At 30.4% G+C, this 23,610-nt stretch overlaps 4 protein-coding genes across 4 annotated transcripts; 3 read left to right on the top strand and 1 right to left on the bottom strand.

Moving 5' to 3' along the window:
- The first annotated feature begins 266 nt into the window (after nt 1-266).
- Nucleotides 267-1,061, top strand: LOC112723713 (uncharacterized). Its single transcript, XM_025775164.2, has one exon. The coding sequence runs from the start codon at nt 383-385 to the stop codon at nt 965-967; it is 585 nt and encodes a 194-aa protein (XP_025630949.1). The 5' UTR covers nt 267-382; the 3' UTR covers nt 968-1,061.
- A 7,110-nt stretch (nt 1,062-8,171) lies between these two features.
- Nucleotides 8,172-13,191, top strand: LOC112719732 (ASC1-like protein). Its single transcript, XM_025770401.3, has 7 exons — nt 8,172-8,615; nt 9,909-10,138; nt 10,281-10,436; nt 10,906-11,091; nt 11,679-11,863; nt 12,286-12,355; nt 12,721-13,191. Exons 1-6 carry the CDS (start codon nt 8,469-8,471, stop codon nt 12,315-12,317), a joined length of 936 nt encoding a protein of 311 aa, XP_025626186.1. The 5' UTR covers nt 8,172-8,468; the 3' UTR covers nt 12,318-12,355; nt 12,721-13,191.
- A 744-nt stretch (nt 13,192-13,935) lies between these two features.
- LOC112719730 (inorganic pyrophosphatase TTM2-like) lies at nt 13,936-21,308 on the top strand. Its single transcript, XM_025770398.3, has 12 exons — nt 13,936-14,074; nt 15,099-15,484; nt 15,577-15,691; nt 15,877-16,072; nt 16,161-16,274; nt 16,365-16,538; nt 16,612-16,806; nt 17,574-17,696; nt 17,762-17,868; nt 18,460-18,586; nt 19,168-19,416; nt 20,380-21,308. Exons 2-12 carry the CDS (start codon nt 15,148-15,150, stop codon nt 20,611-20,613), a joined length of 1,971 nt encoding a protein of 656 aa, XP_025626183.1. The 5' UTR covers nt 13,936-14,074; nt 15,099-15,147; the 3' UTR covers nt 20,614-21,308.
- LOC112719731 (S-adenosylmethionine decarboxylase proenzyme) lies at nt 20,804-22,647 on the bottom strand. The gene is made up of 2 exons (XM_025770399.3): nt 22,499-22,647; nt 20,804-22,379 (listed from the first exon to the last, which is right to left on the bottom strand). The coding sequence occupies exon 2, from the start codon at nt 22,185-22,187 to the stop codon at nt 21,120-21,122; it is 1,068 nt and encodes a 355-aa protein (XP_025626184.1). The 5' UTR covers nt 22,188-22,379; nt 22,499-22,647; the 3' UTR covers nt 20,804-21,119.
- Nucleotides 22,648-23,610: the final 963 nt, after the last annotated feature.

The following is a 23,610-nucleotide window of genomic DNA, read 5'->3' as shown; positions in this document are numbered from 1 at the left end:
AAAAAATATCAAGATCTTAAATAAGATGAGTACAAATCATTCATCCATGATGCTCTAAGAGCATGCACCACCACATGATTACACTACTAGAGAATTCAGAAGCAAAATCCAAAATAATAATTATTGAAATTAAAGTAGCACTATACATGCCTCTTTTCTTTCTTTTAATTTCTTTTGCTTTTTTTATTTTTCCTCAAAAAAAAAAAATGCTGGCCCACTTTTCTCTAATCCTAAACCTCCTATAAATCCCACACAATTCTCATCACACTACCATTGCATTCTCCTCTCATCTCAACCCTCTAACCAAAACCATAATATTCATACACAAAAATCACCATATTTTATATCACTTTTTGGAATAAAATTCATTCATATTGAAGGCATGGTTCCTAGTGAGGTGAATAATCTTCATAACTTCTATCTATCACAAGAAAACCAATTCTTATTTCCACCAAACTTTACCTTATTACAAAATGATATATCAAACATTAACCTAAACACCCTCTTAACCCAATTTCCAAGCTATTACCTACAACATTCATTAGGGTATAATAGTAATAATAGTGAACTTCTTGTTCCTCCTTCATACCTTAGTAGTAATTCAACAACTTCGGATGAAGCTGAAGAGAATCAACTCAACATCATTGATGAGAGGAGGCAGAGGAGGATGATATCAAACCGCGAATCGGCACGAAGATCGAGGATGAGAAAACAAAAGCACTTGGATGAATTATGGTCGCAGGTTGTGAGACTCAGAAACGAGAATCACAACCTGATTGACCAACTCAATCGTGTCTCTGAGTCTTATGAAAAATTGCTACAAGAGAATGCGTGTCTTAAGGAAGAAGTTTCCGATCTTCGTCGAATGTTCACGAAACTCCAAATTGCAACCACCACCACCATTTTTTCCGGTGGTAGAGATGAATTCTCAAACAATAACTCAATTAACTCTAGGGAATTGCTATGAAAATGAGGCTATTTTGAACATTATAAAGATATATACTATATACTATTATACTAGATATATACCTACTTGTGTGATGAGTTCCTTCTCTGTTTTATATGATTTTTATCAACAAGAAATTGTATGATGAGTTTAATTAGAAACATATATCTACTAAGGATTAAAAAAAAAAAAAAAGCTTTGATCAACTTCTATTCTATTTTGAATAATTTCTTTCAAAAAGTTATGTTATTAAGTATGAATAATCCTCAAAAAAAAAAAAAAAAAAACAAGTGGACGTATTTTCAGAAAAATACATATATATAAAAAATTCAAATATTATTTAATTTATATGAGAATTTAATGAAATTTAAAAAAGAAACTATATACATATATATATAAAAGTCTACTGTTTCTCCATCTAATAATAATTCTTGAATAATGATTTTATCTTAATTAGCTTGCTTGCATTGGAGTATAATTATTAATTAAATAAAAATGAAAATATCAGTGGGAGTTAGTTAGTTGGTTATACAGTTAGCAGTGGCAGTTATGTTGGTTTTGGTTATTGTTGTTGGGTGAACGTTAAGGTGAGACTCAAAATTTTTGGTAATGCTAGAAAACAAAATAAAAAAAGGGTCAGAATTTGTTTTATTTAATATTTATTAATTACGGTAATAATTAATAAATGTTAAATAAAATAAATTTTTGTTGATTTTAGCTATTTTTTTTGTTATCATTCGCAAAATTTTGGAATCCTTGATGAACCTTTAGCCTGTTTATACAAAAATTAATTATTGACACTCATCTTTTATATATTTCTATTATGACCCCTATAAATCATGAAATAACCAAAACACCTCTGATGAAGCTCTTCATTCTTGGCTGTGAAGGCCGATTTCGCTGCTGCCGCTGATGGTGAAGAGTTTGCCGTGGTGTGGAAGAGTGTGGGTGGCAGAGAAGGTGGCAATAATGGAAGCTTCTGGTAGGGCTGGAAATGGATTGGGTATGGGAGAATTTGGACTCAATTCTAATCTTATTCGCAGATTAAAAATTTTTCATATTCGTAGGTTGATGATTTTTTAATTCTAACTCTATCCATCACATCTTAAAATTTGTAGTCCTATTATTTTACTTTTTTTTTTTAATTAGGAATGAAACTTGAACCCATGACTTCTATGTGAGTATAAAAAGACTATGTCATTTGAGTTATAGCTCATTGCTCCTATTATCTTACTTTATCCGCAATAAAATCAATTTGTTTCTATAAATTAATTTATTTCAGATAGAATTTACGAAAAATAAATATATTACAATATCAATTAAGGTGATTGCCTCCGTGATTTTACAAAGTTTTAAAAAAAGGAGACTATGTGGGTTTAATTCACATCTATTTTATTATACATATATAATAAATCTTAATTATATATTATAATATATTAGAAATGTGAGTAAGGTTTATCCTAAATCCTCATCCAAATATACACAAAAAGAATAACATACTCTTTAATATTTATCCCAAAAAAAAAAAAACACTAAAATACTTTTTTGTTTTCGATGTCCTAACAATATAAAAATTAAATTCATGCATTTTAAATAATTTTATAAGTAGTAAATTTAAAAATTAATTAGTTTGCTGATATGATAATATATATACCATTAATTATTTATATAAAACCTTTTTATATTTACCATACATATATAAAAATAAATTCATGATGTGAATGTGAAAGAAAACACAAATAAGGTAGCATGTCAATAATTGGTGCAAATCAAAGAGTAACAGTTTCCAAAGAAGAGACAAATGGTGGTGGGGGTGGTGGTGATATATAGTGGGATCATCATTTAGAGGAGTAATAAGTAATAACCAATAAGGGAAAAATTTTAAGTGCACCGAAAACACCAATGTTTTAGTTGTTTTAATGGTTGATTTCAATTAATATATATTATATATTTTTTATAATTCAGATCAACGATTAAAATAATTAGAACACCGGTATTTTCGGTACACTTAAAACTCTTCCAACCATAACAAGCACTGTATGTAATGAGAGAAGAAACTAAAAATGGAGGTATCCAATGAAATCCCAAGAACTGTTGTGTAATACTTTTTATATATCTTACACTGTTATGGTGCCACCAAATGCCTTGTATTTGCTTCATTTGGTGTTACCTCAGCATTCATTCTTGTCACCAATAATATATATATTAGATTATTATTAGGTTTAATTATTTTGTTGATCTCTATAGATTTATTAAATTTTTAATTAAGTTTTTATAATTTTTTTAAATTAGATCTCTATATTATTTTTAATTTTGTAATTAGATAATTTTCATATCAAAAAGTTAAAATTAATAGAATATTTCTCTCAAAATATATACGGATAAAGATCTGATTAATTTTTTAATTATGAATATCTTCAATTTGTAAAGAAATATTTAATTAATTCTAATATTTTTTATACTAAAAAAATCTAATTACAAAATTAAAAAATAGTCTAAAAATCTAATTGAAAAAAATATAGAAATTTAATTAAAAATTTGATAAAATTATAAAAACTAACAGAATAATTAAACTTTATTATTATTATTATTATGTTAAAATTCAAAAGTGGAGCCTACCCCTTAATTCTTCAGGTGTTGCTTGCATTGGAACAGTGTTTTTATCTTTTAGCAATGGCATCAGCATTAACCTAATTAAGGTCCTCTTTCATGTGTTTCCACCTATATTCTCCAAAGTGTCAAATTCTGTCTCTTATTCAGCATGTTACCATGTAATTATTCCAGTGAAGTTGGTACAATTGGAAATTAAGTATTATTATTATTATTATTATTTTTTTTTTTTTTCAAATGTTTAAAAGAGTCTAAAAGTATATATTTCAAATTCTAGTATATATGATGATTGATCGATGTTGGATTTATCTAAATTTTAATATTAAAAAAAGAGAAATGATATATTAAAGTCTTAATTTATTTTTTTTTAATTATAATCTTAATACTTAAAAGAGTAAAAAGTTTAAATATACATGTTATCTTTTAAAAATATCAAAAATAATAAAAAAAATCAATTTTTTTATTTAAAAATTAAGAGAATAATTAAAATAATGAGTTAAGATTCTCAATTATTATATTTTTCATGAAAAAAACCCTAAAATTTATGCTTATTAGCTAGTTAGTAAATAGCAATAAGTTAAACTTTATTGTAATCACCTAAAAGAACAAGATAGAGGTGGTGGTGGTAGTAGTGACAATGGTAATGATAGCAGTTTGATAAGTATACGAAGAAGTACGGAAAGTTAAGAGAAAATTAAAAGACGAAAGAATAAACAAAAAAGATGAGTAATTTTATACATTAGTTTTATTCTTGTGGTCAATTTTTTAAATATAATATATAGAATAGTAAATAGTAAAATATTTGTTTTTTTTAATATTTAAAATTATAAATAAATGTCTAAATTAATTTTTAACAAATTTTAAATTTTATAATTTTTTTAACAAATATTCTTTAAAAATTCTCAAGAATAACTCCCCTTAAATAGACTGATCCTCATACATCCTTTTAAAGAAATGAATTTATTTTACAATTTTATTGTTGCGATTTATTTATCTAATATACATATTCAAAAATTTAATAAAAACAATAAATAAACCAATTAATATGTTTATTCTCTTATATACACATATATAAGAGGGGACAGCCAAAAAAAATTGCATATATATGAGGACATACCAAATAAATAGTCAAATTAGCTTTTGAAAGATTATTTATTTTTTAAATTAGTTCCTAAAAGATATTTTTAATTAATTTGTCCTTCAAAGATTTTAAGTTAGTGATTTTAGTTCTTCAGTCACTTTTGTTATTAATTGCGTCAAATTTTGTTGATATGACATGTTAAGTGATACCACAATACACATTTAATAGTTCTAATTAGCAGCTAACACAGTAGCGTTTGGTGGAGAGACAGAGACAAAAAGATTGCGACTGAGAGACTGAGACTAAGAAACAGAGATTGAAATAAATCTTAGTATTCTGTTTGATGCAAAGTGAGAGACAGAAATTGAAATAAGAATGAAATTCTAATTTAATGTGTACAAAGGGTAAAATTAGAATTAATTAATTGAAATGAAGGTATTTTAGGTATAAAATGTTATTAAAGTTTCACTCTCCACTCTAAAAATTTTAGTCCTCTGTGTCCCTGCTTTTTTTAGATACTGAAATACTGAAATTTTGGAGACAAAGATAAAATTTTTAGTACCAATCTCTAAACTAACAAATATAATACTGAGTCTTAGTCTCTCAATCTCTATTTCAGTATCTCAAAACAAATGCTACCGATAAGTTTATGAAATTAGATCAAATCAATCTCAAATTGAGAAATTTTAATGTGTCAAATTTTTTCCTCGATTAGAATTTGATTTGATATAATTTTATAAACTTATCATATTAATAATCAAATTTTAACACCGTCAACAAAAAAAAAATGACAAATTAAATAACACAGCTAATTTAAAATTCTTGAATGATAAATTTAATTAAAAAAATTATTTAAAAACTAATTTAAAAAATAAATAATTTTTCAAGACGAATTTGACTATTTATTCTGTTACAATCTGTATATTACGGCAGGTTCATTTAATGTAAATAGATTGAATCATCCACCATCATCACCATGAGACACCATCATGAGCTACATCAATGTAACCATCCACCTCCATATATTTTAACCTAATTTAATCAAACTTTGATATTAAAAAAAAAGGGTAATTTCCTACGTACATATAGTAGTGTACGTAAATGGTTCAACGGAAATGTTTAATAATAAAAAAAATTAATTAAAATCAGTTAAAATTTATCTTTTTATTATTTATTTATTATTATAATAATTAATAAATATTAAATAAAACAAATTTTAATTTTTTTTACTTTCTTAACATTATCGATTGTTTAATTATGACATAATATTAAATATAGAAAAATTTTCAAGTGTACCATTATATCGGTGTTTCAGTTATTTTTAACTGTTGATCTTAATTATAAAAAATATATATAATATATATAATTAAGATCAATAGTTAAAAATTACTGATACACCAATATAACAGTATCCTTAAAAATCTTCCTTAAGTATATAGTATTTAAGAGCCTCCATTTTTGTTGTCAGAATTTATTGAATGAAGAACTAGAAAATGAAATAAATGAGTAAGTAGTTAGTAGTTGGTAGCAGCGTACTTATATATGTACTAGGTAAATAAATAATAAATAAACCTAAGTCTGTTAATGGTAAAATCTATGTGGATCCTATAGTAATGTACATGTATTGTTATACTTATACACCATACGCTTTCATTTGTCCCTATCTCACTCTCTCTCTCTTATAATTCATCAACTTGCACCAATAACTGAAACCAAAGGCCAATTTCGTCAACATCAAAGACCCAAAATGTTAACATTATTTTTGTATAACTATAGGAAAATTTTCAAGTGTGCCGTTATACTGGTGTTTCAGTAATTTTTAACTGTTGATTTTAATTATAAAAAAATATATATAATATATATAATTAAGATCAACGGTTAAAAATCACTGATACACTGATATGACGATACATTTAAAAATCTTCCCTAACTATATATTATTATAAACAATAATACAACCCATTTTGACAATGAAATTTCTGTTGTCTATTATTTTTTTTTTTTAATTCATTTTTGTGTTTTATACTAAGGGGACATTTAGTTTTTTCTTGGGGGAAAAATATTATGCATGGACCATTTATTTTTAATTTATAATGCTTAAAAAATATTATATATGTGTATGAAAACTAAAAATAAACAATTGTACCTATTGTGAATCATATATTAAATATATTTTAATATTATACGAAGGTTTTTTCAACTTTTGTGGAGAAATTTTTTTCATACATTTGAACCATATTTAGCATGTATTTCAGAAAGAGAATCAGAAATTTTTTTATCGTTGCTTTCATTTACAATATTTTAAGATTGACTCATCCTTAAATTAAACGTTTTTTTTATTAAAGAAAGAGTATTATATTCTTTATTAATTAAATAAATTTTAATTTTCTATTTATTATATTTTATATCAATACTTACGATTTAAAATTTAAAATTTAAGATTTAGGATCTAGATTTTAAAAATTTTAAAATTTGAAATATAGTGTTTAAGATTTAGGATTAAAAAATTATTTTTCCCTCAAAATTATAGTAAAAAAAGTAAATAATAAATAATTATAAATGTTTTTAAATATATACTTTATTATTAGAGAGCCAACTAAATTAGATGAAAAAAATGATCATCCCTCCAAAATAACTTGAACTCATAAAGCCAAAATATTAAAAATGAGATAAACTTGCAATAAGTATCCAAAAATTAAAGTTGTTATCACGTCATTAATATTTTCAAAAATATTTAAATTTAATTACTAAAAAAAATAATTTTAAATAAATTTATGTTGATAAAAATATTTAACGCCTTTTCGAATGGAAAAATCATATTATTTTTATTAAATTATTAAAATAATATTTAAAACTTTATATTACTAACAAAATACGAAGTATAAATGATAAATAAATTTTTAAAATATTTAAAAATACGACAAAACTTAAATATATATTCTCAAAAAAATTTTAGATATTTGATTTTATACGTTTTTTTCAATTATAATTAGAAAATAAGATCGTTTATAGTATAAAAAAAATCTTTTTATCTTTAAATTTGGGCTTTTGTTGATTTATGTTTTCTTTTGTGAATAACTAAACATTTTTTAAAAATAAAAAATCTAATGATTTTTTTTTTTGGTGACTAAAAAAAAAAAAATCTAATGATTAAATTATGTATTTTGTATATATATTCTAAATAATTATTTAAATATTTAAAAAAATTGAATTAAAATGTAAAATTATCTGTCAAATACAGAATTTATTTATTACTTATTCAAGAACAAAAATACTTTTCGTCATCGTTTCATCGATTATTACTCAAATAGTATAAGAAACATTTTAAGTGCACTAGAGAGTATCGGTATTTCAATTATTTTAACAGTTGATTTTAATTAATATATATTATATATATTTTTTATAATTCATATAAATGATTAAAATAACTGAAATACCAATATTCCTGATGTATTTAAAATGCTTCCAATAGTATAATCTTTTGATACTCACCTAAAAATCGCGGAATATTGTTGTCAATTTGAATAGTGAATATGGTGGCATAGGAGAATAAGAGAAGAAATAAGTAAAACAAATTAGAGAGAGAGAGAGAGAGAGAACACATAACAGTAGCGAAAAAGGGGGAATCTGAAAACTTTTTACGATCAAACACTTTGTGAGCTTTGTTCCGATGAAGAGAAGAACAATCGATGCGTTTTTACTTATTATTACTAACATTATTACTCTAAAACCTTCTTCCAGATTCTGATTCTGATTTTCCCTTACTTTCCCGAGAAAATTAATTACTTACCAGATTGCGAGGAACAGAGAGAAAAAGATTCGTTCGTAATAATGGATTTGATTCAGCAGCTCAAGTCCTTGTACTCCTGCGACTGGCACCAAGAATCTTTCCCTGACTACCATGATTTCTCAATCCTTCCGTTCTTCTTATTCTTCTTCCCTTGCATTCGCTTCTTCCTCGATAGATTCGTCTTTGAGGTACACTTTCTCCTTCGATTCGCATTTCGTTTTTGTGTGTTAATCATTGAAAGCGCAATTAGATGTGAACACTAGGTTTGATTGAGGTAAGTACAATTGCGATTGCAAGGGCTTCCACATTGAAGTTCGTAATTCTTTTTTGTTAGTGTTTTGATGGTGCCGTTGACTTGAATGTATTGTTATTTACGTTTGTTACTTGTTACTGAGTTTTCATGAGAATTTGTTGAGGAACGGAGTTTTTGAATATAATATGTGTGAGCTGTTGTATCAGTTTAAGGAGTGTTGTTTTGTGCGGCATTCTTGTTATTATAGTTTCAGAGGTGTGAGATGGTTCCTACACTGTTTAGCTTGGGGGTGATTACAGTAGCTTCAATGTGTTTTTGAATCCCTAAATTCAATCCAATTCTGTTATCTGGAGCTCTGTTGAGGTTGAGGGTTTTAGGTAGGAGAGGAAGAGATAGAAACTAGAATTATATCAAAATTATTACGTTGAATAGGTTGGATTAGAAGTTTGTGCATTGTAGATCAAATCTATAAAATTTCATATCAATCTAAAATCATTAGACATACTCTTTTATAGATCAAAATTGATAGTAATATATAACAGTTTCAAATATGCATGAATATGAGTTGTCAGTCTTATTGATGTTCAATTTTCACAAAATTCAGTGCAAATAAATGGTGTAATTTTGCTTAAAATAACACTGGTGTGATTTGATTATATATAAAGTAAATAACAAAATTGATTCTATGCTATCTTCACAGATATGCCTTGATATTTTATGATATCTTCTTTACTTCTAATGGGGGCTTCAGCATCAACATTTTGATCCGTTTTTGCTTTTCTTTATTGGTTTAGTGTGTTTATCAGTGAGGGTTTCGTTAGCTTTCTTCACAAGCTAATTAATTTTATAATGTTAACATACTTTTTTGTTAAAAGAGCGAAAATGCTGACCCTTCATCATTGGAACTTCCAAAGACAATGAATATCTGCATGCTTCATCCCCCCTCCCTCGTTCAGGATAGATGGTAAAACTGATTTTAAATATGTGTTGTTTTAGGTGATTACATTCTTACTTTATATAATCTTGGTAAAATGTAAGCTTCTTTTCTCGTCTTATTTTTTCATGTTATTTTTCTTTATGCTTTTCATCACTTGTTTTTTCTATCAAACTGTGATGATGCTAGGAGTCATCATTTGGTGGCCTTGCACTGTGGTCGTTCTCTACTTTTAGAATTTTCTATTTCTGGTTCTAGTTTGTTCAAATAAACTGAAGTAAACAACATTTACAGAAATTGGGTAGACGATTGATATTTGGAAAGGGGCATAAGCAGCTGGATTTCCAGAATGATGAGAGAAGAAAAAAGATTAGGAAGTTCAAGGAATCAGCCTGGAAATGTGTTTATTTTCTGTCAGCAGAAGTTTTTGCTCTGTCCGTAACTTATGATGAACCTTGGTTTACTAATACAAGAAATTTTTGGGTGGGGCCAGGGAGCCAGGTCTGGCCAGATCAAAAGATTAAGTAAGATTATTTGCTTACAAGTCCAGTTATTATAGTTATCCAGTTGCAATGTTTAATATCTTTCTGCAATCATTTTCCCTTGCTATAAATTTTGTGTTCAAATTAAGTCTGGTGATAGAGTTGTAAGCTCTTAACATTTCAGGTTGAAACTGAAGGCACTCTACATGTATGCTGCCGGATTTTATTCTTACTCCATCTTTGCTTTAATATTTTGGGAAACACGGCGCTCTGACTTTGGGGTGTCCATGGGTCACCATGTGGCTACTGTCATTCTCATTGTGCTGTCTTACATTTTTAGGTGTGTTAATTTCTTATTGTCTTGTCATGCAAGTTTTTTTTTTAATTGTAATTTCTTTGGAGATACAAGTCTATAATTTTCTTAATTTGTTTGTGTTCATTTATATTTCTCAAACTTCAAACTGAAAGGGTTATATCTGTGAGGATTCTTGATTAAATCATGCTAATTCCTTTCATTTTAAAATAATGTCCTCTTTTCACAATGAACTTGTTCATAATGAGTTGAGTTATATGGTGAATTTTAACTTACTAATGGAAATCTAAAGGATAAATACTGTATTAAAATCTTAAGCATCAATGGTAAATACAGTCATAGACACCATATTAACCATAGGTTCATAGTAAAACACATGAGAGAGATTGTGGTCCTATTGCACACGCTAGTTCTAATGCTAATTGATATAAATACACTTCATTTTGATATTTTTATATAATGGTATCATTTTTCTCTTCTATGTTAACACCTTCAGGTTTGCTCGTGTTGGATCTGTTGTTTTAGCTCTTCATGATGCTAGTGATGTGTTTCTGGAGATAGGGAAAATGTCCAAATACAGTGGTGCTGAAATAATTGCCAGCATTGCATTTATTCTATTTGTTTTATCTTGGGTCTTATTGCGCCTCATTTACTACCCATTCTGGATTCTCTGGAGTACAAGGTTTGTATTACTTGTTTCTCAATATACATTACCTTTCCTTCGTCTTTCCATTATAACTTTATGGGACAGACTAAAGTATGAAACACAGTCAGATATGCCTAGGGCCACTGTTTGCATTATTTTGATTCTTTGGCATAGAATTCACCCAAAAACACACGGAACTCCAATTCTGAGCAGAATTATAATTATTTTGTGAGGGTTATTTTGTATATAAATCTTGTGCAATCTTATTATATGAACAAGTAAAATAAGGATTTCTCTTCCATGGTTTTTTGGTTTATTATTTATTTATTTGTCTGAGTATTTGTGTGTTTTTTTTGGGGGAAGAAAAAAGAAGAGAAGGGGGGGGGGGGGTATCATTTGTTTTCCTTTAGCTTTGTGGTTTCTTTTTGGTAATCTTTTATCCTATGTTGTATTTTCCCCTTCCTATCAAATAATAGCTCATATAAAATATTCATTAAATTAGAAAGAAGATCTTTCCATGCATAAATTTCAACAATTGATTATGAAGTGTAATACTACAGTTGTTGGTTGTCTGTATATCGTTGCTTTTCGATGCTCAGTAGTTTTACATCTCTCTTTGCCAGCTATGAAGTTTTGCTCACATTGGATAAGGAAAAGCACAAAGTGGATGGTCCAATATATTATTATGTGTTCAACAGTCTTCTATATTGCTTGCTTGTTCTGCATATATACTGGTGGGTGCTGATATTTCGGATGCTTGTTAGACAAATTCAAGCAAGAGGAAAACTTAGTGATGATGTTCGATCTGGTAAGTTGAAAGATCCTGGCTTGCTAATGTAAACTCTTGATTCAAAGAACATTGTTCTCAATATGTTTTGCATGCTTAGTGTGTGTTCATGGAAGTAGACATGCTTTAGAAGTTCTGGCACGAGTTATTAATTTGTGTCATCTGAATCTGGTATCTGTATTGATATGGTAGCTAGGTTTTGGTTGACTTCTTCCCCTTAAATTGCTTCCTTCAATGTAATTGTATATGATTGTAGGACATCTTTGTGCCTAAACACATTGCTGTCTGAAGTTTACTTTTATTCAATAAATCTTGATGAATTTACCTCAACTATATTGCTTTATTTTCAGTAATAGCTTCAGCCTGTAAAAGTTTCAAAAGCTTAATATGAATTTCTTCCAACTGATTATTTGATTTCAAACTGCTGCATTTCCATTATGCAGATTCAGAAGATGAAGATAGCCATGAAGATTGAGATGGAAAGCAAGACCATAATGTAATTTTAAGGCAAAGGTGAATTTTGAATGGTGGCAACTGACAAGTTGTTTCACACTTTGGAGTTCTACAAATATAGTCACATTTTTATGTGGAATCATGTTTAATATAGTAGTTAATTATATAACATTTAAAAGCCTTAGAAGGGTATTCCACAAGTAAAATGGCTTGAGCAATTGACACTCATCAAGCCATTGCCTCTCTCGTGATGTATGTTTTGAGCATTGTGTTTCTCTTGAGACAAGATGGAATTCAAAATGTCCATCGTGTTAGGTTTCAATATAAATAGATATAGAAATTATAGGCATCTGCACTAGTTTTATTTAATCTTGTGTGTGTTTTCCTTAAACTGAGGTAGATGTTGCCTGGTTTCTTTCTTGCAGATGAATTGTCTTAGCTTCGAAATTCTTCGGCACTCTTGGCCATGGATGCTAAACTTTTTTCAAATGTTGATTCAACTTTTTGGAGTTTGTTGTTGTGGGGGGGTATTCATACTGATTTCAATTCAGGCAACAGATGCTAATTTCAACAGGCAGAAAGTTGGACAGAATTTTGAATGTTTTAAACTATTGGTCTATGCATTCCACCTCCTCGGATTGAGGTTTGGTGTCTGACATTTTGTTGTGATGATAATGTCTTTTTTTTACATGCTTTGGTATTTAATTTCCTCAATTTAATTAAGTGTAAAGCACTAGGAACAGGAATGTTTTCTGGTTATTTCTTGAACAAAATTGTTTTAAGACTTGGTTGTCATAGATATTAGTGGTGCTGAACTTTGCCAACATTATGTTGATTTGAATATTATAAATTCTAATTCTGATGAAAGAAAAATAAGTGAAAAATGTTTGGAGCAATGTTAGAGGATCAACACAATTTATTGTTTTTAACTTTTTATTCAACAATTAGTCAATAATATTTAAAAGTGTGCTTAAAGTATAACACTCGAATTTTCATTTTTTTTAATTGAATTCTTGTTGAGGAAATTTAGTTCAAAATGACTTTCTTCCTTTGACTTGGTACTATTAATTATCGCTTATTCAGTTATTCTTTCAAAACTTATTTTAATTCATTCGTCGCTAGTGTTTCATTAGTTTCCGCTATAAGTGCTAAGGTAACTTCTTCTATGGATGATAATATGGGTTGAATATAAAATATCTTCAAATTTGCTATAGTAAAATATCTTGACTAGTATAAATTTAAGTTATAACAAGAACACACAAAGGAAAAGGTTAATTGCATATGAACATAGAATACAAAATAACCAACGCTATATAAATTACTTGAAACACATTTTATACACATACATATCAAATATTAACAGAATCATAAATAAACATGTATATATTTTAATATTATCATACAAGAAATAGGTAAGTTTCAAATATTATTCTAGTTCATAATTAGATGCTCTATTAAATTTAAAAGTTTATATGATTGAGCACAGAATAGATTTAAAAGTTAACTAGTTTAAAGTATATTTTCAATGCATAAAAATTAAATCATAAAAATGTTATATAAATACGTTGATAATAATAATTCTTTCGTTAATAAATAAATAATTCAGAGCTAATTTCTCTCGTTATGCATAAGCTCTGTTCTTTTTTGTGTTGTTCCATGGAAAGGATCAAAGACGTATATATGAATAATATACGTAGGTTTGTGACACCTTGAAATTATGGCCATGCATCTTTGTTGTTATCGCTGAACTCACCACTCATTGAAGGATACCTTGCCACGGTGAGCAGTGTTCTTATGATCATCACATATAACAAACAATACACATTATTGGATCCCTTTTCTATGATTCACTTACCCTTTTGCATTCTCTATATTTTGCTTGCAAAATTCTTCATATCACACGTTGTTCTTGTTATTGTGCTGTGTTTTGTTCTCTTTGTTTTCCTTTGTTTTTACACGGATTCTCATTGTTTTGGTTTAAGGTTTTTCTCCTTTTTGTTTTGGTTTTTTTAGGGTAAACCACAAAAAATCACCTGAAATATCTTGGGACGGACAAAACTGCCTCCAAATTTTGTTATTGACAAAAGTGTCCTTAAATAATTTTGAATGTGCCAAAAATGTCCAACTGTGATCAGAAACCTGCTCTGTTAATGGAAAAACATGACATGGCTTACTTGTTAATGTTAGAGTCTCAATTGCCACATAAAAAGTTCCGTTTGCCATATCAATGTTTTCCGTTAACGTTGAATGTTTTAGTTCACGAGTGTGCATTTTTGTCACATTTTAAAATAATTTGAGGGTATTTCTGTCGACAACAAAATTTGGGATTATCAGCGACAAAATAATTTAGGTGCATTTTTGGTGGTTTATCCTTTTTTTGGATGATGTGTTTTGAATCAAAATGTTGTTTGTGTTGTCCTAGGTTGTTGTGCATAGAACATGCATATGGTCGTGTAAACTTTGCGTTCCAAATATTCAGCTCTAGAACCAACTTGGGTTGATTGAGTGGTTAGCTCACTTGTCCGCTTAAGAAAGTATCAAGATATGATGAGAAATCAAAATATTTGGCTCTAGCAACTAGAGGGATATATTAGAAGTCTTTAGAGAAATGACTTTTATAAGGAGCTATAAGATCTTCCTTTCAAAAACAATGAATGTTTCTGGTTTTCATCAATAAGTTTAATGTGTTCTATTACATATACTTGCACTAATGGTGGAAGAAGCTATGATATATTTTTGAATAATTATCTTTAACTAGCTACAATTTACAATAAGGCACTCAGACAATGTTTGATCCATGTAGTCGATTCTACCTAAGGGGGATCGCTTAGTCTCTTATCGGAATTCCTTCAATGGCTGAAGATACTTTGGATCTTGATTTGCCTCATAGAAGTTCCGGCCTTTTAAGAGATCGAGTTCATTTGGTTAAAAGGAAAGACTTGGATCGCTATGAGATCGCAGCAATCCAAGATCAGTTATCATTCGAGAAAGGATTCTTTATAGTAATCCGCGCGTGCAAGATGTTGGCGCAAAAGAATGATGGAATGATATTGGTAGGTGTGGCAGGTCCTTCAGGAGCAGGGAAGACTATGTTAACAGAAAAGATCCTAAACTTCATGCCAAGCATTGCAGTAATTTCCATGGACAATTACAATGATGCTAGTAGAATTGTTGATGGAAACTTTGATGGTAAGATTTCCATTTTCAACCTTTTTGTTTATTCTTTGATCCTTTTACAGTCCTAAACTTCTTTTCTTTTCACCATATGTCAACTTGAACAGATCCACGCTTAACGGATTATGAAACATTGCTCCCAAATTTACATGATTTAAAGGCAGGAAAGGCAGTCCAGGTTCCTATATATGATTTCAAATCGAGTTCACGAACAGGATACAGGTTAATTCTTTGATATTTGTTTCGTTCGCTTAAAAAATTTGTAATTGTTTTAAGTATTGCAATAAATTTAGACTTCAAATGCAGATATGGTTCATGATAAAAGCAATATGATATCGTCTGATCCATGTAGTTAGCGCGCCTATTGGGAAAAGGCTTTCTCATTGAAATGTATACTACTTTTTCAGAACTGTTGATGTTCCAAGCTCCCGAATTGTGATCATAGAGGGAATCTATGCCTTGAATGAGAAGTTACGGCCGCTATTAGACCTTCGAGTATCTGTCACCGGTGGAGTACACCTTGACCTTGTTAAAAGAGTTATACGCGACGTACAACGAGCCGGACAAGAACCTGAAGAAATCATTCATCAAATATCAGAAACTGTTGCATTCCATACCTTCTCTCCATTCCCTTTATATCTAAAAAAAGTGAAAAAAGTTTCAAGAATTTCTCAAAATTGTTCTTTTGCAGGTATATCCAATGTACAAAGCATTTATTGAGCCAGATCTTCAAACTGCACACATCAAAATCATTAACAAGTTCAATCCATTCACTGCATTCCAAAGTCCTACATACATATTAAAGGTTAGTGTCCTATTTATATATACTTGTTCATCAAAACTTCAAAGAAATTCTAGTTTGTTTTCATATGCTTGTGATTGTTTGATATTGTAGTCAGCAAGGAATGTAATAGTGGAACAAGTTAAAGATGTGATCTCCAAAGATTTTCGCGAAACAAAGGAGCAGACTTATGACATATATCTTCTACCTCCTGGTGAAGATCCAGAGAGTTGCCAATCCTATTTACGAATGCGAAATACAGATGGAAAATATGTTCTTATGTTCGAGGTTCGCCTTGTTCTGTTTCGTTACCCTGCATTTTAGACAGATTTCATAGTGAATAACCAATAACTTTTTTCAGGAATGGGTGACAGATGATCCATTTGTGATATCCCCGAGAATCACTTTTTCGGTCAGTGTTCGTCTCCTCGGAGGACTAATGGCGTTGGGATACACAATAGCAACCATCCTTAAAAGAAACAGCCATATCTTTTGTGATGATAGTGTTTGTGTTAAACTAGATTGGCTTGAGCAACTTAATAGACATTATGTTCAGGTAATGCTACAATTAGCCCATTTCATTCCATCTATTCAAAAATATTTTGGAAATTTAGTACATTCATAACTCGGTGTATCTTTGTTATAAACTGTATCCAAATACATAGAATTGTTAAAGTATTCTTATGTATCAAATTTCCAAAGAGACTGACATTTTAGAACAAAGAGGATAGATCATATTACTAGGATTATGCACTTTAGATGCATAATCTATGTATATATATTTCAAGTGTGTTGAACTGTTGATCAGAGTGGTGGAATACGTCTGATTTTATACGTGACAAAAATGTATTTTAAAAACTTAAAGATAAATTTTATTGCATTGCCATAAGTGTTGGGCAGCAAAAAATGAGCATAAACGTAAGCTAAGCATAGTAGAGATGAAGATGCTTAGATGGATGAGTAGTCAAATACGTATGGACAAAATAAGGAATGAGAATATAAGAGTGAAAGTTTGAGTACCGCCTATTGTTGAGAAGATGCTAGAATCTCGTCTTAAATATTTTGGCCATATGAGGAGAAGATCGACAGAGCGTCCGGTTAGGAGGGTGAATCAGATAGAAGATATACAAGAGGCAAAAGGTAAAAGAAGACATAAGAAGACCATACACGAGGTGGTCAAAGGAAATCTACGTGTAAACAATCTTACTGTAGACATAATAAGACTCAATTATATCGTTTGATTCATGTAGCCGATTCACCTAGTTGGATAAGACTTTGTTATTGATCTTTGGCTGATAGAACTTCTGGTGTATGAACAAACAGGTACTTGGAAGAGATCGTTTACTTGTAATTAACAAAGCGCAGCAGTTGGGTCTAGAAGGTTCCTACATTCCTCGAACCTACATTGAACAGATTCAACATGAAAAGCTTGGAAATGAAGTTATGGTATGATAACTTCTCTTCTGCTAATATAGTCCCCTATCAGCATTCTTTGTCTAATTCTTCTGCAGGCCCTGCCGGAAGATTTAAAGACGACGTTGAGCCTCGACGAGGACTTTGCGTCGAGCCCGAAAGAATTTGCTGACCAGGTTTCCATGACCATGAAACATAAGCAAATGTAAATATTTCATGGGATTTGCTTTGATACTCTTGTTCTTCATGAGCATATGATGTCTTTCTTGTACTTCATGGCTGTAATTTAATCATGAATTTTAGTACAATTTTAGTGGAACATGTGGCTAATTTTTAACTACAAAGATCTACTGAGGTTTTCAGTTAACATGTTTTGTTTGTAAGAATTGAGAATAGCATGATCATTAATTTCTTTGTTTTTGATTGATCTATAGAGGAATTGACATGATTTTCTTTTCTATGGGGGCTAAATGGTAAATTATAAAATGATTTGTATGTTTTCCCCTAAATAGTTAAAGGTGCGTTTGGTTTACATTTTTATTTCCTGTTTTCATTTTCAGAATATTCAGCTTTCAGAATTTTGCGAAGGAAAAAGGAAAAACAGGAAATAAAAAAAAAAAAAACAAGATTTTGTGGTTTTCACCATTTTCTTTCTTCTTCACAAAATCTTGAAAATAGAAAAAATATTGAAAATAAAAGCAGAAATGAGTCACATACCTTTCCATTGTATTAAGTACTTCATAATAAGTTGCTGTTAATTTAACTAATAATAAAACTTTCCATGTGTCTTCAACAGAGGTTTGTCTAGATCATTTACAAATCTAAGAGACAAGAATCAAGCCAAACTTGGAGGTTATGTCTCCAACAATAGAGATCTTCATGAAAGAAATGATTTGGATGAATCAAAAACAATGGCAAATGAGGTAAGTTTCATTTAATTTTGGTAATTAAATTCTTGCAAGTACTTTACCATTGATTTATGTATTTTAGAAGTAGAATACAAGATAAAGTAGACAAGAATTCCTCCTTAATGTTTGGCTTAACTTTTTAGTGTAAACAATCATTAAAATGGTGGAAACTCAGGTGCAGTCGACTTCACGTAAAGTTGATACTTGAAACCCGTTAGATGATTTGACTGATTTAACTAAATTTTCATCTAACGGCTCTCAAATATCAACTTCACGAGAAGTCGACTTCACCTGAATTTTCACCTAAAAAGATATCACAATCCTATTAGTTGTGAATATATTCACGCAATTTTCGACGAACATCCACGAATTTCTCTGTTTATTCTCTAATAGAGGTTACAAATTAAGTGAAAACTCAGGCACAGTTAAACTTCATATAAAATTGATAGTTGAGAACTGTCAGATGACAATTTAATCAAATCTGTCATACTCAAATCATTTAACGACTTTCAACTATCAACTTCACATGAAGTTAGAGTTTCCACCTACAAATTATTGTGCAAATTTTTTACTTGCAATATTTGTGCACTTGACAGGGAGCCATAACTAAACTTGTGGAAAGAATTTCTTGCTTATATGATAGAATGGATGATTTTACAAACTACATTGAAGAGATGAACTTCAAGTTATCTCTGAAGAAAATTTGTCATTGCCAACAAAATATGCACCTACAAGTTGGTTCATGCAATGGTTGTTCTTCCACCTCTTACTTCATCACTAGCTTGAGCAACGGTTCCTCCGTCGGGTCGCCACCACCAACTAAGGAGTTTATCTTAATGGATGAGGTAGTTTTCCTTAATGCTTACATCTCTCTTGTTTTCAGTATTATGATTTCTTGGTTTGTGAAAGTATATGCTTTTCGAGTAAACTATCAAAATAGTACCCAAAAGTTTACATTACTGACAAAAATAATCTCAAAAGATGTTAGCAACAAATAAATTCTCGAAAGATTTAAAAATACGAAAAAATGAATTGGATATTAAATATATATATTCTAAAAAAAATTTTAAAAATAAGATTTTGATACAATTTTTTTTGCAAGCATTACTAAAAAAATAAGATCTTTTTATTCTAAAATTTTGGTAATTTTATATCAAGTGAATTTTTTTAAAAAAGGTAGAAATCAAATTTTGCGCCGAATTTTTTGTGCATCTTCTAAATATTTATTCAAATATTGCCGCAAAAATTCGGATCAAATGGATAAGTTGTTTGCTATATAGGAAAGTGTTTTTTGTCACATAAAAAAATATAATATTTATTAATTATTTTTGTCATATTTTCAAATCATTTAAGATTATTTTGTCGATAATATATTTCAAAATCTTTTTGTTAATGCCTGATCTTATAGGTACCAAGTTGGTAATTAACTCTATGCTTTCCATTATTTGAATTATGTTCCAACTACTTTCATGTGACCTAAAATAGTTCAACGAGAATTAGTAATGAAATTTTCTTCTTGCATATGTGCTCCGCACGCACATAATAGAATAAGAGAAAAAATTTCATTGCCAACATGTTTGACCGAACGGTATTTTTTTTTTCGCCTACTCTGAATTCCCATTCTACCCCCAACAAAAAGTGAAAATCTATGATCCCAATTGCTAATCTCGACGAGTTGAAGAAATTAAAACTGGATTGAATGCTAGAAATAATTTGTTGTCAATGACAATGACATATCCAAATACATGATATTTTTTGCTTCCGAAAACTTACCATTTCTAATTGCTGTGAGTGCTCCATGGAATCAGATATCAGGTATTGTAAGGGGTCAGCATCAAATCATGCATCAATTGGACAATCTTAATAAACTACTTGTGGGGAAAATGGAAGAAAGGACTCACCAAACAAGCCCCATGAAGAAAGGTGCATTAATAAGTGCTACAACACATTCAGATTCAACTGGACCACAAGTTGTGATGGGTTTGGCTTTTGGTTGTTTGGGAATATTTTTTGTGATGGGTATTTTTTATAGATTGAGGTAGCAAGTAGCAACATTGACTTCATTCCTTATATTTTGTCCACTATACTTGTTTCAGTTGTACTTAATATAAGATTGGTAGTTGAAGCAGCTAAATTCATTCACCTAATATGCTACGACCTAGCTTATATAATTAAACTATTTATGCAAATACAATACAATAAAATTGAAAAAACAAAAAGAACAGGTCCAAATAATTGAAACTTGTATCACGATTCACTTAATAAGATTATTTCAATATTCGAATGGGAAATAACATCATAATAGTACATCAATATAAAAACCAGTTGTCCAAATAAGTGTTCAATCCATAACACCCCCATTATTCAAATTCAACACTCAAAAGATAAAAAAGATGCAAAGTAAACACAAACAGCTCCAAGCATAGAAGCATTAAGCACTGCCCCCAAATAAAGACCACAAACATGCACATGCAGCCTGAAAGGCAAGCATTTATTTATTTTTTACTTGAACTAAAACACACAACATTTAAGACACTAATTCGCAGAACTACACTTCTTCTTCTTCATCTTTCCAGAGTTTCAGAGGGGTTCTAGGTGAGCCACAGCCAGGAGTCTTAACAAATTTCTGGTAGAGAACAGAACCACCTCTTCCCAGCCCTTGGTAGCACCTCTCTTTGCGGCAGTATCCATCCACATCCAAAGAACAACTCTGCTTAAATGTATGGGTAGCAACATCCACATGAACAGCAATCAGAAACTCACTTGGATGGAAGCATGTCAGAACATTCTCGACCAACTGGTTGAGATTCAATGATTCCAAGTTATATCCGCATGCTTCAAAGCTGGCATAGCTGAAACCATCTTCCGGAGTAACATGAATTGTAGAAACAGCAGCTCCTTCTACAGAGTTCATTGAATAGCCACAAGGTTCAAAATCAAAATCGCATATCTGAGATTCCGGAAGGATACTCCTGATACCGGAATTGGCAGTCATCGTGGCTGCTGAATCAGATTGTTCTTTGTAGAAAACTGATGCTTTCTCTCTGTCCAAACCAGTCATGCACATCTCCAGAGTGTAAACAGAGTCAGACACTCGGACAGGCTCTGCTGAAGCAGAGTATACATGCCAATTGTGTGCTTTGTCTGAGCCACCCATAGTGTAAGCCATACTTCCTAAGCCAAGCTTCCCAAAGTAGGAATCCAAGACTGCTACTTCCTCGGAAAAGTTCCGATGGGGAAAGGGCTGAGCAGATGGAAAAATAAAACTTCCGCGGCTGTACCTTACAGACTGAACGTCAAGGGAAAGCATCTCAGCGAACTTCAAAATGGGTGGAATTGAAAGCAGCAATTTGGTAGTACCACAGGTTTTGATGATGATCTTGTATGGATAGACAAATAGGCTCGACTCAGAGAGAACGTATGAGTCAACTTCATCATTAGACAATGAGGAAACAATGGTGCACGCAGCCGGTGCTAAAATCTCATCCAACTGGGACTTCGTTAGAGACCTAAGGCCCTTTCCCTCAGGGTCAGAGAAGATTCCTGGGCAGAAAAAGGCTACCTCTAACCTCTTTTCAAAGCCTTCGAAACCAATTGCAGATGTTGCAATAGCCATAATTTTTCAGAGTCGAAATGAACACAATCAGAACCAAAAACTGAGTAGGAAAAGTAGGAAACAAGAACGATCGCAAAGAGGGGCTGGAAAGACGATATCCGGAGGAGAGCAGTGCGCAAAACCTAAAGAAAACAAAAGCAGCTAACAAACTACGGTTCCAATCGAGACGTATCAGGATGGCTTGCGAGCGCACTGCACAAAAAGCCATATAATTTAAAACGTATTAGCAATGGTCATCAACAAAATCCAAATAGTTTCCACAATACAACAAAGCAATATTATCTCATTACTTTTAATAAAATAAAACTTACGTTAGAGTAAGCAGCAGATCTGAACTTCTTGATTCCACCGTTTGGACGAACGTCTTCAATGCTGTAACCGAGGGGAGCTTCGTAGAATAATGATTTACTACTACTAGACTTCTTCTTGCCTCCTTTTGACTCCATTAGATCATTCAATCCTGCTTCGTAACAGCAAAAACTGAGAGGTTAACACAAACAGCTGACCAAATACAGAACAATGGCAGGATAAACAATTACATGATCAAGAAATATATCTAAATGATAATTGGTAACTCAAGAAGCCAAAACATGAGTACATAAAAAATTAAGATATGTATCTAACAAAACCAGACATGTAATACAATAAGACAAATAGACATGACGTGAAATCGTAAACTTGATCTTAAACTCCAAATTTGGGAACTGATTACTTAATCAAAATAATTACATATTCTAACGATTCCAAACAAAACAAAAAGGTTCACGACAGAAAGAAAATAACAACATAATAATTATAAGGGAGATAGCTAACTATGACATGAAGTATTATACTAGAAATTAATCCAAATAATATATTTTACGATGAACACCGAATACGTATGAATTTTAACGATTCTAAATATTGAACGCATATATATCAAAACCATCCGAACCATCAAACATACAACTTAAAGTAAAAAGAACATCACTTCCAATCCACAACAGAGATAATCAAACATGAGTCGCTAATCTAAATCATAAGATTGCAAGCTAAATAAACAAAACGTACCTGAATTGATAAAGTTTGTTACAAGAGAAGAAAAAACGAACGTTCTTCCTCAGATAAACTCTTCAAACACAAATCGAAAATTATACCTGAAAACTGCATGCGAAAATCGAAATCAAATTCAGTAAACGCCAGGACAAACGAAAAAGAAGAATCGGAGAATTGAAAAGTGCTTACGGATTACGAAATTGAGGGAACAACGAAGCAAGAAACGCAGTAAACGATTTGAGAAAACCCTAGAAGAAGTTGAAGATGAACAAAACGATGCGATTCGCCGCGTTTTGGAACGAGAAGGATGCGTGTGATGATTGCGTTGTGAATTGAGGGAGTTTATATAGCTCCTGGGGATGTGTTTTGACTATAATACCCTTTCCAA

Source organism: Arachis hypogaea, chromosome 11, assembly GCF_003086295.3.
Source record: "Arachis hypogaea cultivar Tifrunner chromosome 11, arahy.Tifrunner.gnm2.J5K5, whole genome shotgun sequence".
Classification (NCBI taxonomy): Eukaryota; Viridiplantae; Streptophyta; class Magnoliopsida; order Fabales; family Fabaceae; genus Arachis; species Arachis hypogaea.
The sequence above is the reverse complement of the archived record's forward strand: the minus strand, read 5'-3'. Positions and strand labels throughout refer to the sequence as shown.

Bases quoted from the DNA above. Each gene is read 5' to 3' on its own strand.
- LOC112723713 (XM_025775164.2), top strand. From the start codon at position 383: ATGGTTCCTAGTGAGGTGAATAATCTTCATAACTTCTATCTATCACAA.
- LOC112719732 (XM_025770401.3), top strand. From the start codon at position 8,469: ATGGATTTGATTCAGCAGCTCAAGTCCTTGTACTCCTGCGACTGGCAC. The intron at 8,616-9,908 runs GTACACTTTCTC...CAACATTTACAG, and splicing joins TCGATAGATTCGTCTTTGAG to AAATTGGGTAGACGATTGAT. The intron at 11,864-12,285 runs GTAAGTTGAAAG...TCCATTATGCAG, and splicing joins TAGTGATGATGTTCGATCTG to ATTCAGAAGATGAAGATAGC.
- LOC112719730 (XM_025770398.3), top strand. From the start codon at position 15,148: ATGGCTGAAGATACTTTGGATCTTGATTTGCCTCATAGAAGTTCCGGC. The intron at 17,869-18,459 runs GTAAATATTTCA...TGTCTTCAACAG, and splicing joins ACCATGAAACATAAGCAAAT to AGGTTTGTCTAGATCATTTA. The intron at 18,587-19,167 runs GTAAGTTTCATT...TGCACTTGACAG, and splicing joins CAAAAACAATGGCAAATGAG to GGAGCCATAACTAAACTTGT.
- LOC112719731 (XM_025770399.3), bottom strand. From the start codon at position 22,187: ATGGCTATTGCAACATCTGCAATTGGTTTCGAAGGCTTTGAAAAGAGG.